This window comes from Suncus etruscus, chromosome 18 (assembly GCF_024139225.1).
Source record: "Suncus etruscus isolate mSunEtr1 chromosome 18, mSunEtr1.pri.cur, whole genome shotgun sequence".
Lineage (NCBI taxonomy): Eukaryota > Metazoa > Chordata > Mammalia > Eulipotyphla > Soricidae > Suncus > Suncus etruscus.
This window is the reverse complement of record NC_064865.1, coordinates 35,296,051-35,312,992: the sequence shown is the minus strand read 5'-3', so window position 1 is coordinate 35,312,992 and position 16,942 is coordinate 35,296,051. Positions and strand designations below refer to the sequence as shown.

The window sequence follows — 16,942 nt, the reverse complement described above, 5'->3', positions numbered from 1 at the left end:
GGGCTGGTCAGGGAGCTAGATCCCAGAGCCCAAAGATGAAGGAAACATCTTTTCCGCAAAGGAATTTGCATTCTTTCCTCCTTCTTCCACCAGCCCCCCAAAAGAAGGGAAAGCTTTAAGCTTTATGCCCAGTTTTTGCTGGAAGAAAAGATCTCAGGATCTATCTTGGGAAGAAGGCTTTAAAGGGGAGACACTGATAAGAAGGGGAGTACCAAGAAGAACCAGGTATTAGGCACTGGGGTTAAAGGCATGTAAGGAGGAAGGGTTTCTCCTTTTCAAGAAACGGGGTGAAGGGTTCTGTACTGCTAGAAGAGAAGTCGAGGGACAAAAGGCAGAGACTTCATGCGAGGACTCTAGGGGAAAGTGGGGGAGAAAGTGGGAAAGCAAAAAGAAACCCGAAGACCTTTGCTGGGCATATAGTAGGTGTTTGATAAATACTAGGAACTGAATGGGACGCAGATCCTGGAGGAGAGCTGGAATTTGGAGGGAAGATGTCCCAGATCTGGGCGTTCAGGAGAAAGAGAACCAACCAGGAGGATTTGCGGACTAGCAGGAGGACGGGAGCTGGGAGCCAAGGAGTTGGCAAAGGAAGGGATGGCGCACCCAAACGCAAGCCAAAGGGGAGATGCAGGAAGAAGATGAGTCGGAGTCTACCCCGGCAGCCAGAGGCTGAACCCAGCAGAACGATCTCTTATCTCCCGGGTGGAAGGGAGCTAGAGGAGACTGGGAGATGTGGGGAGAAGCTGCCCGAGTCCCTAGGAAGCGATTGGCAAAGCAGGCCGCCCATCACCGCCCCCTACTTCCTGGCCAGCCCCGGAAACCAGCGGGCGTCGGGGAGGGGTGGGGGGCCTAGCGGCGGCGGCAGCCCCAGCCCTCGGAGACAGCAGGAAGGGAGGGAGGGCGGGAGCTGGGGGGACAACCCCCCACCATTCTACTGCTATGGGCCCAGCCTCCCCATCTCACCTCCCCTCCTTCGGCCGGGGCTAGGACACCCCTAAATCCTGTCGCCCCCCTTGGCACCGACTCCCCGACCGAGGCAGAGACACAGCCACCCGCCACCACCGCTGCTGCAGCCTGGCTGGGGAGGGGGCCAGACCCCCAGGCCCCCCACCCCATTGAGGTGGGGGCGGGAAAGGGATGGGAGGAGGTGGGAGGAGGGCGCCGAAAGGGACCGGGAGGAGGGAGGGGATGGGGGCGAGACCGGGTCTGGGAAGGCGGTCTGGGAGAGAGAGGGTGGCTGCTGGAAAAGAAGGGCCAACTGGGGAGAGGGTTGCTGGGAGAAAGGGGGCCTCTAGGGTGGAGGGCTGGAAGAGCTACAAAAGGGAGGAGAGATGGAGAACGTGCGAATTTGGGATGGGGGTGTGGACTGGGAATCCTGGAAAGGAAATTCCTGACACTTTCCCAAATTGCCTTTCCTGCTCTGTGGCAAGGAGAAGGCAGTTTGCTGCCCTCCTTCCAGAGTTTGCTTCCTAGGAATGCCCTCAAGCACCCCGTTTCAATTGAGGCACTCAATGTACCTCTCCTTTCTGTATGGCCTTCCACACCGTGGCTCGACTTACACACATACTGCTCTGGGGGGGGGGGGGGGCGTCTTCTATATTGAATTTGGGCCTTTGACGTGGTTAATGACTTGTGTGGGGCCTGGTTGCCTTATGCTAACTGTGGGCTATAAAGAAATGATATTTATTTTCCATCAGAGTTGTCCATTCATTCTTTTATATGTTCATGTCTCAGTTCAGGCTTGACATGTTAAAGTGTGTTTTCTAAATTTTCACTTGTTCAGGGATTACTTGTTCGTTGCACATCGATGCATATATACTTTAGCCTATAAAGATCTTTCTTTATTTTGTTTAGGCTTATGTTACATCCGTGGCCCCCCATGTGAAATGGTCTCCATGTGTGGGATCCTGTGATTTAACTTAATAGCACGTATGTGTTGTGTCAGTGGATTTGCCTTTTTTGCTCCCTGTGTTTTCCTGGTCACTTCACTGTCCATGTGCGTACACCTTCACATGATGTGCTGTGTGCTTCTGGTTATGCATACTATTTCATAATTCTGTTGGCAGTGTGTTCTGTGAGCTGCATGCTCATTTGCCTATTTGGCACTCTGGTGTTTATAAGTCCTTGGGCATTTCTGCTTCGAAGAGAGCAGTTAATATCACAGATCCAGAAAGATAACCGGACTTCCAAGTGGCTGAAGAACTATTCTCGGGTACCTTGATTTGCTCATATTTCTGGCCTGTGTCTTCTACTATGCCTTTTTCCCATTTCGGTGTGTGTCTCTCCAGGGAACGTGGTGCATGCGATGGGGTCAACCCTACTTCATACGTACACCCCCCTGTGGCATGTATTTGATGCAGTCTTTCTCCTATGGCATGTTGATTCTGTTTTTCTCACGTGTTGAGATGGTATGTATTCTTGATTATTGTTCTGCCTTTGCAGTAACTGTGTATTGTATCTATGTCTTCAGAGCAGGAAACTGAGATAGACTTGCTCCAGTCACAGTACCTCTGTCTCTCTTTTTAATTGGTTTTTGGGCCACACCTGGTGATGCTCAGGAGTTACTTCTGGCTCTGCTACTCAGGTGATAATTACTCCTGGTGGGGTTCATAGGACATATGAAATGCCAGGGATTGGGGATTGAACCCAGTTCGTCGCATGCAAGACACTCAATCTGCTGTAATATTACTCAAATTTCATCTTTTATGTTGATTTCTCTCTTTTTTTTTTTTTTTTTTAATGCTCGGGCATAGTTTTCCTGGCTTGTATTTTGGTACCTTATTCTTTCCTTACCCCTGCTCAGGGGTCTTTCCCGGCAGTGCTCAGGAAAGCATATGCAGTGCTGGGATTGAACCATGAGTGAACTGGGATCTGCCACCTGTAAGGCAAGCTTGTGCAGTCTCTCTCTGGTCCCTCTTTTTTTCGTGTGTGTGTGTGTGTGTGTGTGTGTGTGTGTGTGTGTGTGTGTGTGTGTGTGTTCTGGGTCACACCTGGCAGTGCTCAGGGGTTATTCCTGGCTCCAGGTTCAGAAATTGCTCCTGGCAGGCACGGGGGACCATATGGGACACCGGGATTTGAACTGATGACCTTCTGCATGAAAGGCAAACGCCTTACCTCCATGCTATCTCTCCGGCCCCTGGTCGCTCTTTTTTGTTGTTTTGGGCCATACTTGGATGTGCTCAGGACTTACTTCTTTTTTTTTTGGTTTTGGTTTTGGTTTTGGGTCACACCTGGCAGCACTCACGGGTTACTCCTGGCTCTACGCTCAGAAATCGCCCCTGGCAGGCACGGGGGACCATATGGGATGCCGAGATTCAAACCACCTTCCTTCTGCATCAAAGGCAAACACTCTACCTCCATGCTATCTCTCCGACCCCAGGACTTACTCCTAATTGCACTCAGGGATCACTCTTGGCAGGGCTCAGGGCTGAACTCAAGGATTGATTGAATTCAGGAATTGGAGCCAACTAATCAGGGTTGGCTATGTGCAAAGGAAACCCCTTTTCTGTGATATTATCTCTCTGGCACTATTTTTGTTTTGTTTTGTTTGGGGACCACACCCAGCAGCACTCAGGGGTTACTCCTGGCTCTGCGTTCAGAAATCGCTATTAGCAGGCTTGGAGGACCATATGGGATGCCGGGAATCGAACCTGGGACCGTCCAAGGTCCTATGTGTGCAAGGCAAATGCCTACTGCTGTGCTATCTCTCCTGCCCTCTGGCACCTTTTTAAATGACTTTTTTTAGGCCACATACAGCGCTGATGAAAGAACTGAGCACATTACCCAATGGTTGCTACTAGTACTTGGTGCTGAAAATTGAACCTATGCCTCCTTCATAGGGACAGAGCATGCACAATAGCCCTTTGAGCTATGTTCTTAACTCTCCATGCTTTTTCTTTCTTTATTTTTTTAATTTTGTTTTGTTTTGGGGTTACACCCAACAGCGCTCAGAAATTTCTGGCTCCACGCTCAGAAATCACTCCTGACATGCTCGGGAGACCATATGGGATGCTGGGATTCGAACCAATGGCCTACATGCTATCTCTCCAGCCCCTCCATGCCTTTCTTGTTATAGGTAACATTCCTTAGAGCAGGGGTCTCAAACTCAATTTACCTGGGGGCTGCAGGAGGCAAAGTCGGGGTGAGGCAGGGCTGCATAAGGGATTTCGCTTACTGAATATTCACAATAAAAAATCGCATTAGTGGGCCCGGAGAGATAGCTCAGTGGCGTTTGCCTTGCAAGCAACCGATCCAGGACCAAAGGTGGTTGGTTCGAATCCCGGTGTCCCGGTGTCTCCATGCCTGCCAGAAGCTATTTCTGAGCAGACAGCCAGGAGTAATCCCTGAGCACCGCCAGGTGTGGCCCAAAAACCAAAAAAAAAAAAAAAAAAGATCGCATTAGTAAGAAAAAAATCGCAAAATATTGCATTAAACATTTGCATACCCCGAACGGAACTGCTCGGGGTATGCGAATGTTTAATGCGATTTTTTTCTTACTGATTTTTATTGCGATTATTCGGTAAGCGAATAATCGCGAATACTGCGGTATTTGAAGGCCAGCCACAGGCCACAAAATGTACGGAAGGCCGTAAACGGCCCAAGGACCTTGAGTTTGAGACCCCTGCCTTAGAGGTTAGCTGTCAACTCATAATCTGAACTCCGTGTCATTCATTAATCATGACTCTGTGGGCCTATAATCTATTCAGCAAATGCTTATTGAGTGCCTTTTGTTTTGCCATTAGGGATCAGACAAGATTCCTATCTTCAACAAAAATGCCATTGATTTAAGTAATAATTACACATCAGATATAGTTTCAGGATTAGTGGCTCTCAAACTCTTGTGCAAGTCAAATTTGCCAGAGGACTTGTGAAAATGTAAATTGATAAACCCAATACCCAGAATCTTATTTGTATGTGTTGCTAGAATTGAACCCAGGTTTTTTACTCCCCCTTTTTTTGGTCTTGTTTTGTTTTGTTTGTTTTTGGGTCACACCTGGCAGCAGTCAGGAGTTACTCCTGGCTCTGTGCTCAGAAATCACTCCTGGCAGGCATGGGAAACCCTATGGGATGCCAGGATCAGCTGCTTGCAAGACAAACACCCGACCACTGTGCTATCACTCCAGCCCCTCCATTTTTTTGTTTGTTTTGTTTTTTTTACGTTGTTTGTTTTTTGGGCCACACTCAATTGTTCATAGGACTTAAGGATCTAGCTCATAGATCACTCCTGGCAGGGCCTGTTCTACCATATGGGGTACTAGGGATTGAACTCAAAAAAGTTGCATCCAAGGCTAACACCCTGTCTGCTGTACTGTCTCTTTAGCTACTGAACCTAGGTCCTTTGTGTACAAGATATCCCCTCTACTGCTGAGATACATCTCCCCATCCCCCTAAAAATCTTGTTTTGGGAGGCCAGACCTGACAGTGCTCAAGGTTGTACTAGTGCTCCGAAGACCATATGGAATGCTGGAGATCAAATCCAAGTCAGCTGCATGCAATGCAAGCATCCTACTTGCTGTCCTATGTTGCTTCATCCCCTCCAGAATTACCCCCACAACCACCATGGTGCCATGCTGAAAATCAAGCTCTGAGCCTCACATGAAGGTATGTGGCATGTGCTTTATATAGCTGAACTACAGCCTCAGCCCAGAATTTCTGACTAATAAGATTGGTAGTTAGGCCCAAGAATTTGCATTTTCATACTTTGAGAACCACTGATCAAAAAAAAAAAAAAACAAAACTGATAATGGGGTGGAGAGATAGAACAGCAGTAAGACATTTGCCTAGCACACAGCCAACTGGGGCGGATCTGGGTTCAATTCCAGACATCCCATGTGGTCCCCTGAGCCTGCCAGGAGCGATTTCTGAATACAGTCAGGAGTAACCTCTGAGTGCCACTGGGTGTGGCCCAAAAATAACAACTGATAGTAGGGCCAAAATGATAGCATAGGATAGAACGTTTACCTTGCACATGGCTAACCCGGGACAGACCTGGGTTCCATCTCCAGCATCCTAATGGTCCCCCGAGCCTGCCAGGAGAGATTTCTGAGTGCAGAGCCAGAAGTAACCCCTGCACACCAGCCAGGTTTAGCCAAAAAATGAACCTATATATATAATATATATATATTATGTATATATATATATATATTAGGATCCTGAGCAATAGCACAGGGTAGGGCTTTTACCTTGCATACAGCCGACCCTGGGCCAACAGAGGTTTCATCCCTGGCATCCCATATGGTCCCCCATTCCTGTCAGGAGCAATTTCTGAGTGCAGAGCCGGGGGGGGGGGGGGTCGGAGAGATAGCATGTAGGTAGGGCGTTTGCTTTTCATGCAGGACAGTGGTTCGAATCCTGGCATCCCATATGGTCCCCTGAGCCTGCCAGGAGCGATTTTTGAGCGCAGAGCCAGGAGTAACCCCTGAGCACTGCCAGGTGTGACCCAAAAACCAAAAAAAGACCAAAACAACAATAACAAAAACACCTCCAAACTGTGATGCAAGTGGCAGAACGATATTTTAGCTGGGGCCGGAGAGATAGCCTGGAGGTAAAGCATTTGCCTTGCATACAGAAGGACAGTGGTTCGAATCCTGGCATCCCAGGAGGAACCCCTGAGCACTGCCGGGTGTGACCCAAAAACCAAAAAAAAAAAAAAAAACCAAGATATTTTAGCTAAAAGAAACAACATGTTCATAGCATAGAGCCATGAAAACAAGATCTGTGTGTCTAAATGAAGTAAATCGTGCGGGAGTGATAGCACAGTGGGTAGGGCATTTGGCTTTCACGTGGCTGACCCATGTTCTTTCTCCTGCATCCATATGTTCCCCAGAGCCTGCCAGGAGTGATTTCTGAGCGCAGCGCCAGAAGTAGCCCCTGAGTGCCACTGGGAGTGGCCCAAATACCTAACTGAAAAATGAAGTAAATCAATTTGACAGGAGCAAAAAAGGCTTTTGTGGGGACATGGCCAAAGAAATAAGACAAGGACATTCTCGGATGTATGTTAAAGAAAAATGCAAATGGCTGGGCCCAGAGATAGTAGAGTGGGTAGGGTGCTTGTCTTGCCTGTGGCTGAACAGGGTTCAATCACAGCACGGCATTTGATACCCTGAGCGCCTCCAGGCGTAAGCTCAGCACCAATTTGGGTATGGCCTGAAAAAAAAAAAAAGAAAATTTTCAAAATTTCAATGATTGCCTTGGGTGGGGGTGGGGGTTCTGTATGAGTAGTTGTATGACAGGAAGAATTAGGAACCTGTTGAAAGAAACTGAACTAGAGAGGCAGAGCCCTGATTGCTGTCTTGGCAGTATGGCTCACCTTTGAGCACAGCCATTAGAGGGAGTGCCAGTGAATGTGTGTTCCTTCTGAACACCCTTTTTGTGTGTTATTGCCCTGCCCTCCAGCAGTAGGAAGGAGGAAAAGCCTGGAAGGCAGGCTGTGTGACAGCTTCTTCCTCCTCTGCTGTCCCTTTTACCCTTTCCTTCCCTTCCCCTACCTCCCAATATTGGGTAAGGATCTATGGGCTAAATTGCTTCCAGCACTCGGAAAGAAGAGGATGGTAGGTTGGTTTGCTGGTAGAGACAGAATTGATGGATTTAGCTGCTTCTGGTATGTTTCTCTGGGACGGGGGTGGTAGAGTTGCTAGAGAGGGATTTTTGTAGGTATGTGTTTACATTTCTTTCTTTATCACTGGTGTGACTAAATTTATGTCTGTGAACAATGTCTCTGTGTAACTATTAGTGACAGTCTTTATTCCTGGCAGCTAGGCCTTGAGAATGTCTGGGGGTGTTCTGTCACTCTTGTGTGTCTGCTATGTGTATGTTTATGTATGGCCAGCAGTATTGGCGAGATTTAAGCTAGGAAATATCTTAGAAGTTCCTTAATGTCTGGTAAATTATTTAGCCTCTTTGGGCATTTTTCCCATGAAATGTAAATATGGCAGCCGGAGAAATAATACAGCAGGTAAAGCACTTTTTCTTTTTTACATATATCTGACCTGGTTTCAATCCCCAGCATCCCATGTGATCCCCTGAGCTTGCCAGGAGTTATCCCTGAGTACAGAGTCAAGAATAAGTCCTGAGCACAACTTGGTATGGCCCCACAAACCAATAGCCAAAACTTAAACAGACCACATTTAAGAATGTAAAAGTATCTATACAGACCTATCCAACTGAAATATAATAGAAGCCTTAATAATGCCATTTTGTGGGCCCGGAGAGATAGCACAGTGGCGTTTGCCTTGCAAGCAGCCAGTCCAGGACCAAAGGTGGTTGGTTCGAATCCCGGTGTCCCATATGGTCCCCCGTGCCTGCCAGGAGCTATTTCTGAGCAGACAACCAGGAGTAATCCCTGAGCACCGCCGGGTGTGACCCAAAAACCAAAAAAATAAAATAAAAAAAAAGAAAAATAATGCCATTTTGTGGGAGATGGTGAGGGGTCTGGGCCACACCCATCTGCTCAAGAGTGACTCCCACAGAGGTATTTGGTGGACCATATGCATATATAGTGCTGGTGATTCAAACTGAGGTTGACAGAATGCAAGGCAAATACCATAATCTCTGTACTCTCTCTAGACCAGTCTGTCATTAATTTTGTCATAACTGTACCAAAAAAGATAGAGTAACAGAATGAAATTAGTATCTATTATATACCTGGTAATAGATGGCATGTCCAGGAGGTTATATTTTTAACCTATAATCAATAAAATGTTATTAATAGAATTTTGTCATTTGCAAGGGGGCATACTTAATTGTGCTCAGGGATCACTCCTGATAGTGCCCAGGCAACCTTAAAAAGTGCTGGAAATAGAACCAAGTTTGACTGTTTGCAAGACAGATGTCTTAACCTCTGTATTATTTCTCCTGTCCTTAATATACTATGTTTGATTTTTGAGCTACATCCAGTAGTGCTCAGGCTTTCTTCTGGCTCTGCGCTCAGGGATCACTCATAGATGGATCAGGAGATCACATGTGCTGTCAGGAATCAGCAGGTCTGCCATGTGCAAGGCAAGTGCTCTACCTGCTGTACTATTGCTCTGGCCCCCTTAATAGACTATTTTATGTTTGGTTTTTCATTCAAAGGTTTTGAAATCTGATGTTTATGTTACATATTCAACACTTCAGGCTAGACCACATTTCAATTGTTCAGTTGCCAGATGGTGGCTATTATTTAGACAGTGCAGGTTTAGGGCATTGTGGGCTAAAAGTGTTAGCTCTTGTTTTGAATTTCTCTTTTTTTTTTTTTTTTTTTTGGTTTTTGGGCCACACCCAGTAACGCTCAGGGGTTACTCCTGGCTATGCGCTCAGAAGTTGCTCCTGGCTTGGGGGACCATATGGGACACCGGGGGATCGAACCGCGGTCCGTCCAAGGCTAGCGCAGGCAAGGCAAGCACCTTACCTTTAGCGCCACCACCCGGCCCCTGAATTTCTCTTTTTGCTGTATATCAGTGCATTGTGGGTGTCCATGACTTGAGTTTCTGGAGTCTTCACAGAGCAGTGGGGTGAGAGCTACCCTGAGCTCCAGCCCCATCACCTCATCTTGGGTGTGGATAGTGGGAGTCCTAACCCGGTCCTGCATCTCTGACCTTTGTACAAATCATACTGGCAGCTCTGTTCCCATATCTTGCCTGCCCAATGCCCTCCAGGAACCAGACTCACTGTCCCTCATCCCATTCCCTCTACAGGTGGCCAGAATGGAGCTGTGGCCAGGGGCATGGATGGTGCTGCTGCTTCTCTTCCTTCTGCTGCTCTTCCTGCTACCCGCCCTGTGGTTCTGCAGCCCCAGTGCCAAGTACTTCTTCAAAATGGCCTTCTACAATGGCTGGATCCTCTTCCTGGCTGTGCTTGCCATCCCTGTGTGTGCTGTGCGAGGTCGCAACGTTGAGAACATGAAGTGAGGAGGAGCAGAGATGTGGGGCTCTAGGGGTATGGGGAGGCCTGGTATGTTGAGGGGAGAGGGAGGGACAGAGAGAGCCCATGTGTCCAGGGACACAGAAGGGGGTGGGTTACAAAGATGCTTAGGGGATGGGGAAGCTGAGGCATGTGATAGATCTGGAACTCCCTTCTCATGACCCCACAGAATCTTGCGCCTGATGCTGCTCCATGTCAAGTACCTGTATGGGATCCGAGTGGAGGTGCGAGGGGCCCACCACTTCCCTCCCTCCCAGCCCTATGTTGTCGTCTCCAACCACCAGAGCTCCCTTGATCTGCTTGGTGAGACCCTACCTTAGGGCACAGCCTTTCTTCTTGGATTCCACCCCAGACTATCCTGCCCTATAGGTCCTCAGTTCCCTCCTCATTTGGGACACGGCCCCTTTATTCCCTCTCAGGCTTTTCTCCCTGGGATAGAGTGACCCTTAAAGTACCTTTAGTCATCCTTTCCTCCTCCAATCCCTCTTCCTGGATCTTCATTCTCATCACCTCGGGCAGTGACCAGCCAAATAGTTATCTCCACCCCGATCTTCACCCCATTTTCATCTCTACCCAAGGAATGATGGAGGTTCTGCCAGGTCGCTGTGTGCCCATTGCCAAGCGTGAGCTACTGTGGGCTGGTTCTGCCGGACTGGCCTGCTGGCTGGCAGGAGTCATCTTTATTGACCGAAAACGGACTGGAGATGCCATCAGTGTCATGTCTGAGGTCGCCCAGACCTTGCTTACCCAGGATGTAAGTCACCCTGGGAAATCAGGACTTGGAGGAGTCTCTGGAGTAGGACAGTTCTAAGTGAATTGATGGGTAGTGCCAACATACCTGCAGCACAACTCTATGTTCATGTCTTTCTCAGGTGCGGGTCTGGGTTTTCCCTGAGGGTACAAGAAACCACAATGGCTCCATGTTGCCCTTCAAACGGGGCGCCTTCCACCTTGCAGTGCAGGCCCAGGTGATTACTACTTTTCGTGCCCCTTCTCCCTGAGCTCCCAGCCCTCTACCCTTTCTTCCTCTCTTGTCATAGACATGTCAGATGGGTCTTGGGACAAAGCTGATGTGGACTGATGGCTTTTCCCCTTCCTCAGGTGCCCATTGTTCCCATAGTCATGTCCTCCTATCGAGACTTCTACTGTAAGAAGGAGCGCCGTTTTACTTCAGGTGAAAGTTCTGGGTGGACCTGGGACTGGGTTGCTGGAAAGGCAATGGGGAGGAGATTGGATGTAGAGAAGTGGTAAAATACTTGTCTTGTATATGTAATGCCTGGGTCTAGTTCTTGGCATTGCCAAGTAAAAACAAAAGGGGGCAAAAAGATAGTATAGGGATTAAGGTGCTTGCCTTGCATGCGGCAGAGTACTGTTAGATCCCCAGCATGACATATGTTCATGGTACTGTCAAGAGTGACCTCTGAGCACAAAATTGGGAGTATCCTTGGAGCACAGCTGGGTTTCCACCCCCATCCTCACACGCTCCTCACACAGAAAAAGGGGAAAAATGAAGGACCTCTCTGAGAGAGATTACAGGGACAGGGACATTTCTGTGAGGCAGGAAGATGGGCCAGGGTCAGAGCATAGATGTCCAAAGGATCATGTGGCGCCATCCCATGTCAGCTCATGGTACAAACTACGCATTTACCATTCCTTGCTAAGGTGTGACACTTGGTCTCTTCTAGAAGGGCTATTATGGTCAGTTGGAGGAGCAAGACAATAGCAATAGCAAGACTATAGCAATACTATAGTAAATGCTACACTCAGCAGGTAATGAAGCTAAGCTTAGAAGGGGACTCGGTGGGTGCTGACAAGGGGTCTGGACTAGATTTTGGGAAGGCTTTGTGCAGGACTTTGAGAAGGGTTTATGCAGGACAGACTCACATATTGGTTCCAGAGAAGGCAAGTGAGAACTGAATAGATAAGGAATGAACAGAACAAGCTGGGGAAGGCAGGCACTGGCTGCCACAGGTGGGCCAATGCCTGGGTAAACAAGCCGTGATGTTGCTCAATCCCTTCCAGGGCAATGTCAAGTGCGGGTGCTGCCTCCAGTGCCCACAGAAGGATTGACACCAGATGACGTCCCTGTTCTGGCCGATACAGTCCGACACTCCATGCTCACCGTTTTCCGAGAAATCTCCGCAGATGGCAGGGGTGGTGGTGACTCTCTGCAGAAGCCCGGAGGGGTGGGCGAGGCCCGACTCTGAATCTCCTCTACCCTATCCTTTTCCCTGTTCCTCCCAGCCCAGTGGGTCCTGAAAAAGGGCTCAGTCCTCTTATTTGTTTTCCCTCATCCCACTTGTTCTCTTCCTTGGAATCTTCAACTTCTGAAGTGAATGTGGACTCAGCACCGCTCCCTGACCCTTCCCAGCTCCCCTCACAGACTCTCTGGCCTCGGTGCAGTCTATACTTTGTCCCACACCCACCTCCTGTGCCATTCTGTCTGGGACAGTTACCTCCCTGCTATCCAGTGGCTCAGCCTACACAAGGTGGGGACACTCCAGCCTGTCCTCAGTGGACCTCTTCCTTGTGATCTCTCCCTCTCCACCCCACATTGGCTAGTGGACTCAACCATTCTCTGGAACAGTTCCCCACCTCTCCCAAGCCCATGGATTCAATGGACTCATCATGTGTGGAGATTTCCTCACACTGCTGGAAGCTGATGCCTGGAACACTCCTCCTGGGCTCATCTTGGGAACACTCCTCAGCACTTCACCCTCCTCATATGGAAACCCCCAGCCCCCTATCGGTAGAGGCTGGACATTGACTGCAAGGTCTCATCCCTGCCTGTGCCAAGGATTGAGCACTCTCCTGGTTGCCAGTTTTGGTCTTCACATTTCAGCTTTTCCTTGTCCCTATGGTACAATTTTTCAGTGGTTCTGGCCCGCCCAGCCCATGCAGCCTTGCCATACCATTTGAAACAGACACCAGAGGAAGAGGCAGACATCTGTTACTGTTCTCTCACACCTTGCTCTTGGGGAGTTGGGGAAAGCTGAACCCTGGCTGAAGGGGACAGGAGGGCTTTTAATTTATTTCTCTTTCTTTTGAGGCTTTCCTCTGAGCCAGTTTTCATTTCCTCCTTGTGGCATTAACCACTCCCTGCCTCCCACCCCAGACCTATGCCCACAGCCAAGGAGGTGGGCCGGGAGCAAAGGAGAGAGTGGGATTTGGTTTTGCGTCGTTGGATTTTATTAATTATCGGATAACAACAAAAGAAAACAAAAAACAAGAATAAAGATTGAGAGAGAGAAAGAGTGAGAGAGAGATATCTAGGTGCTCTGTGGTTGTGTTAAGGCGTTGAAGAAAGCAGTTCTCAGTTCTTCCAGGTGGCCTGCCCACATGAAGACTGGCTGGCCTGGCCAGGACAAGGCACTTACTCCTACAAAGTTGCACAATACGGTTTGGGGGGGTTTTTTGGTTTTGGGGCCACACCAGGTGACACTCAGGAATTACTTGTGGCTATGTGCTCAGAAATTGTTCCTGGCTTGGGAGAGCTTATGGGACGCCAGGGGATCTAACCATGGTCCGTCCTAGGTTAGCACATGCAAGGCAAACACCCTACCGGTTGCACCACCACTCCAGCCCCTGCACATTACTTTTTTAATTTTTGTTTTCGGGCCATACCCAGTGATGTTCAGAGGTTAGTTCTGGCTCTGGGCTCAGGTATTATTACTCCTGGCAGTTCTGGATGACTGTATGGGATGCCAAAGATCAACCCAGGCCTGCAGAGTACAAAGCAAGTGCCCTAGGCTTTACTATCTCTCTGGCCTAACACTGCTTGCTGGCAGATGACTAATCTGCAACTCTCCAGCCAGCCAGTCCCAGAGGATTAGTGGGTCTATAAATTAGGGGGCAGGATCCAGTGCACCAATTTCTTTATCTTCACTTGCTTCTTTATCTCTGCTTCCGATTGAGGCCTGGGCCCAGGCTATTGTCCTCACAGGAACCTGGTTGATGACAAGGAGAGAAGCCAACCTTTGCTGGGGACATCTCCAGCCTACAGTGAGCTGTGAGCACTGCAGACTCCCCCTCACCAGGAAATGGATCCACTCAACCCAGGGGTGGGGCAAGGAAGGGAGGGGGAGACCTGAGTACAGGAGAGTTTCAGGAAGAGGAAACTGCAACGTGGAAGTGCACAGTAGGGGACGAGGTTCCAGCTCACAGTATGACTGACTCACAGGTGCCCAACTTCTCCTCCAAAAGCAGCATCTGGTCACTGAGAGACTCGATCCTGTCACCCCAGCCCCAGAGCTCTGCCACCTGCTCAGGCTGTATCTCTTCAGGTGGCCTGGGCAGCACTGCTCGGACCCAGGCCCCAGCCTGACCTGCCCACTAGAAGAGAAGATGTTTCAGGGTGCTGGGATGTGGCTCTGGGTCCTGCGGGCTTAATCGCAGGCATCTCTGCTCACCTGTTCCAGCCTCTCCAGGCGCCCTTGCAGTTCCTTAATCTCCCGCTTTAGGATGCGGGTGCGGTCCTTGTGTTCAGCCTCCCGAACTGGGACAGAGGAGCACATAGCCAGCACTTGAGATCCTGCATCCTCCCAGCACTCCTCAGGGCTCAAATTCCCACGCACTCACCGGCCACACTGAGGACACTGGGAGTGGTTGGGGACCCGGGAGAGCCATCGGCGCAAGTGTGCCCGTCGGAACCCAGCACCAGGCCGGTGGGGCAGCTACAGGTGAAGCTGCCCGCCGTGTTGTGGCAGTGGTGCGAGCAGAAGGTGACACCAGTGCGACATTCATCCACGTCTAAGGACAGTGAAGAGAGTGCTGAGAGGGCGGGGCGGGCAGTCTGGGGCACACACGGGGGCGCAGGCGGAGACACTCACCCACATGACAGTGCTTCCCACCCCAGCCAGGGGCGCACTCGCACTGCTCTGGCAGAACACAGACGCCTCCATTCTGGCAGGGTTTGGCGCAGATAGCTGTGGGTGCAAGAAGGGGGCTGGAGGATGGGACCAGAGGTCTGGTGGCCCGGTCCAGCCCAGTGCACCTCCCTGGAGGCCTAGGAAGACCCCTCACCTTCGTCACAGGTGAGTGCCCCTGGATGCCGCTTCTTCCAGCCCTGGCAGCACACGGTATGAGTCTGCTGCACATCCTTCCGGACCTCCCGCCACGCTACCCGGTATATGGTCCTGGAAACACAGCACTGGGCTCTAGGTATTGGCCTTGGGGCCTGATTATGGTTCCTGGGATTCCTCTGGGGAGATCCTGGGGCCCAGATTCCTATCTCTCACCTGTAGGTGCTGCAGACGCGCCTCCCACCGCAGAGAGTCAGGTAGGGCTTGTACACTGGCTGGCTGTAGGATTCGTTGTACCGGAGCGGGACCACCAGCATCTGCTTCGAGCAGACCCTCGGACTACTCCCATGCCAGAAAGGGGGACACTGAATGGGCCAGGCCCTGCCGAGTCAGGCACTCCACTCCCCTCAAGGCTCCACAGAGACATACTTCCTTCCCTGGAGGGACAGCCTCATTCCCTTCTAAAGGATCCACTTCAACTGGTCACCCACGAAGCCCCATCCCCATCAAGGTTCATGAAGTCCTTAACCTGCCCCTGCCCCTGCCCCTACCCCTACTGTCACCTGTCTTTGTGGGATCCACTCTTGGCCCCCTCGCCTGGCATAAGAAGCAGGAGGAATGTAAGGCCACCTAGGAGAGTGCACAGCTCAGCTCCAGACCCCATGATTCTCCTAGGCTCCAGGCACCTGTCTGTAGGCAAGAAGAGGTTAACAGAGGTCCTGCTCTCTTCTGTGGAAGTCAAACCCAGAGCCTGCCAGAGCACATGCTTCACACACATACACACACACACATACACACACACACACACACACACACACACACACGGATCAACCCTATTAACTCTCCACTCAGACATGCTGCAGAATTCTACCTTCATCTTCAAACTCAAAACCTCAGATACCAGGGTTGGGGGGTGGGATGGGGACCATATGCTTCACCTGCAGGAGGCCCAAGTTCCATCCCCATCATAGATACCCATTATCTCAGGGTCCCCTGAGCAGTGCCAAGAATAATCCCCAAAATAATGAGCCTTGAGTAGCCTGAGCGTGATCAGGTGTGGCCCTCCAAACAGCCTCCCTCAGATCCAGCATTATCCTGCATATATGTTGCATGCAAATCCACAGACCTCCAGGTACCACCCCTTAACCATAATCCTGCTACCCCCACCCCTTGCTTAGGCATCACCCCCCAACATGCTCTCAGGTCCTTAGAGCTCCTCTCCTTCCCAGATGGGTTTCTCCCACCTGTCTTTCCCCGGCTCTCCTCAGACTTCAGATGTGGTTTCAGCTGCAGCTGCTCAGTGTGTGGTGGGCGGGTGGGAGGCCGCAGGAGAGGAGGGGCGGGGCCAGACAGCCCTGCTACCCAGCCCCTGCTCAAGTCTCCTCCAGACGCCCACTAGGCAGAGGTCTCCTTAGAAGCAGCTTCCCAATTCCCTGATAAACCCTTACTTATAGACTGTCCCCAAATCTACAGAAGTTACCATTGACACCTCTGGCCCTTGACCCTCCCTCAAACCCAGACTAGGGGCACAGATCGGGGGCAGAGAAGACACTCATCCAAGAGAACAAAGCAGGTTGGGTCATGGGAGACATGGCAAAGATTAGCTAAGAAGGCAGAGTCAAAGGAGTGGGCAGCCAGAGGATGAAGGAAAAACTGCCCCCATTTCTCGATGACATTTGTTGGAGCAACGTCTGGGGGTCAGAATTGAGTCAGTCACTGCCCCCCCTCCAACACCAGAGCAGACAGTGCCCTATTGTCACCACCAAATTCCTTCTTTCCAGGAAGAGGAGACTCATTGTCCAGCCCCTTGCCCAGCTCTAGCCTACAAAGGTCGAAAGGGGGTTCCACAAATGCCCACTCTGACCTCCAGCCCCCTCATCTGGCCTGGAGGTGGCAGACACATTCCACCCATTCGGCTGGGGCACAAACCACTAGAGTCCTAGACTTGGTCCCCCAAAGTCAGGCTGGGACAGGAAGAGAATTGTCCTCAGCAGGAAAGAACCCGCAGAGAATCAGGAACC

The 16,942-nt window shown here is 50.4% G+C and overlaps 2 protein-coding genes across 3 annotated transcripts; one reads left to right on the top strand and one right to left on the bottom strand.

Annotated features, from left to right (window-relative positions):
• Positions 1-859: 859 nt before the first annotated feature.
• Positions 860-13,160, top strand: AGPAT1 (1-acylglycerol-3-phosphate O-acyltransferase 1). 2 transcript variants are annotated; one of them, XM_049764707.1, is made up of 7 exons: positions 860-1,120; positions 9,675-9,883; positions 10,070-10,203; positions 10,479-10,654; positions 10,773-10,868; positions 11,002-11,074; positions 11,923-13,160. In XM_049764707.1, exons 2-7 carry the CDS (start codon positions 9,684-9,686, stop codon positions 12,105-12,107), a joined length of 864 nt encoding a protein of 287 aa, XP_049620664.1. In that variant the 5' UTR covers positions 860-1,120; positions 9,675-9,683; the 3' UTR covers positions 12,108-13,160. The 2 variants fall into 2 exon arrangements, with proteins under 2 accessions (XP_049620664.1, XP_049620663.1); XM_049764706.1 differs by lacking the exon at positions 860-1,120 and adding an exon at positions 5,577-5,601.
• An 800-nt stretch (positions 13,161-13,960) lies between these two features.
• EGFL8 (EGF like domain multiple 8) lies at positions 13,961-15,609 on the bottom strand. Its single transcript, XM_049764728.1, has 7 exons — positions 15,485-15,609; positions 15,138-15,260; positions 14,923-15,035; positions 14,730-14,825; positions 14,479-14,649; positions 14,310-14,395; positions 13,961-14,232 (listed from the first exon to the last, which is right to left on the bottom strand). Exons 1-7 carry the CDS (start codon positions 15,583-15,585, stop codon positions 14,059-14,061), a joined length of 864 nt encoding a protein of 287 aa, XP_049620685.1. The 5' UTR covers positions 15,586-15,609; the 3' UTR covers positions 13,961-14,058.
• Between the last annotated feature and the right edge of the window lie 1,333 nt (positions 15,610-16,942).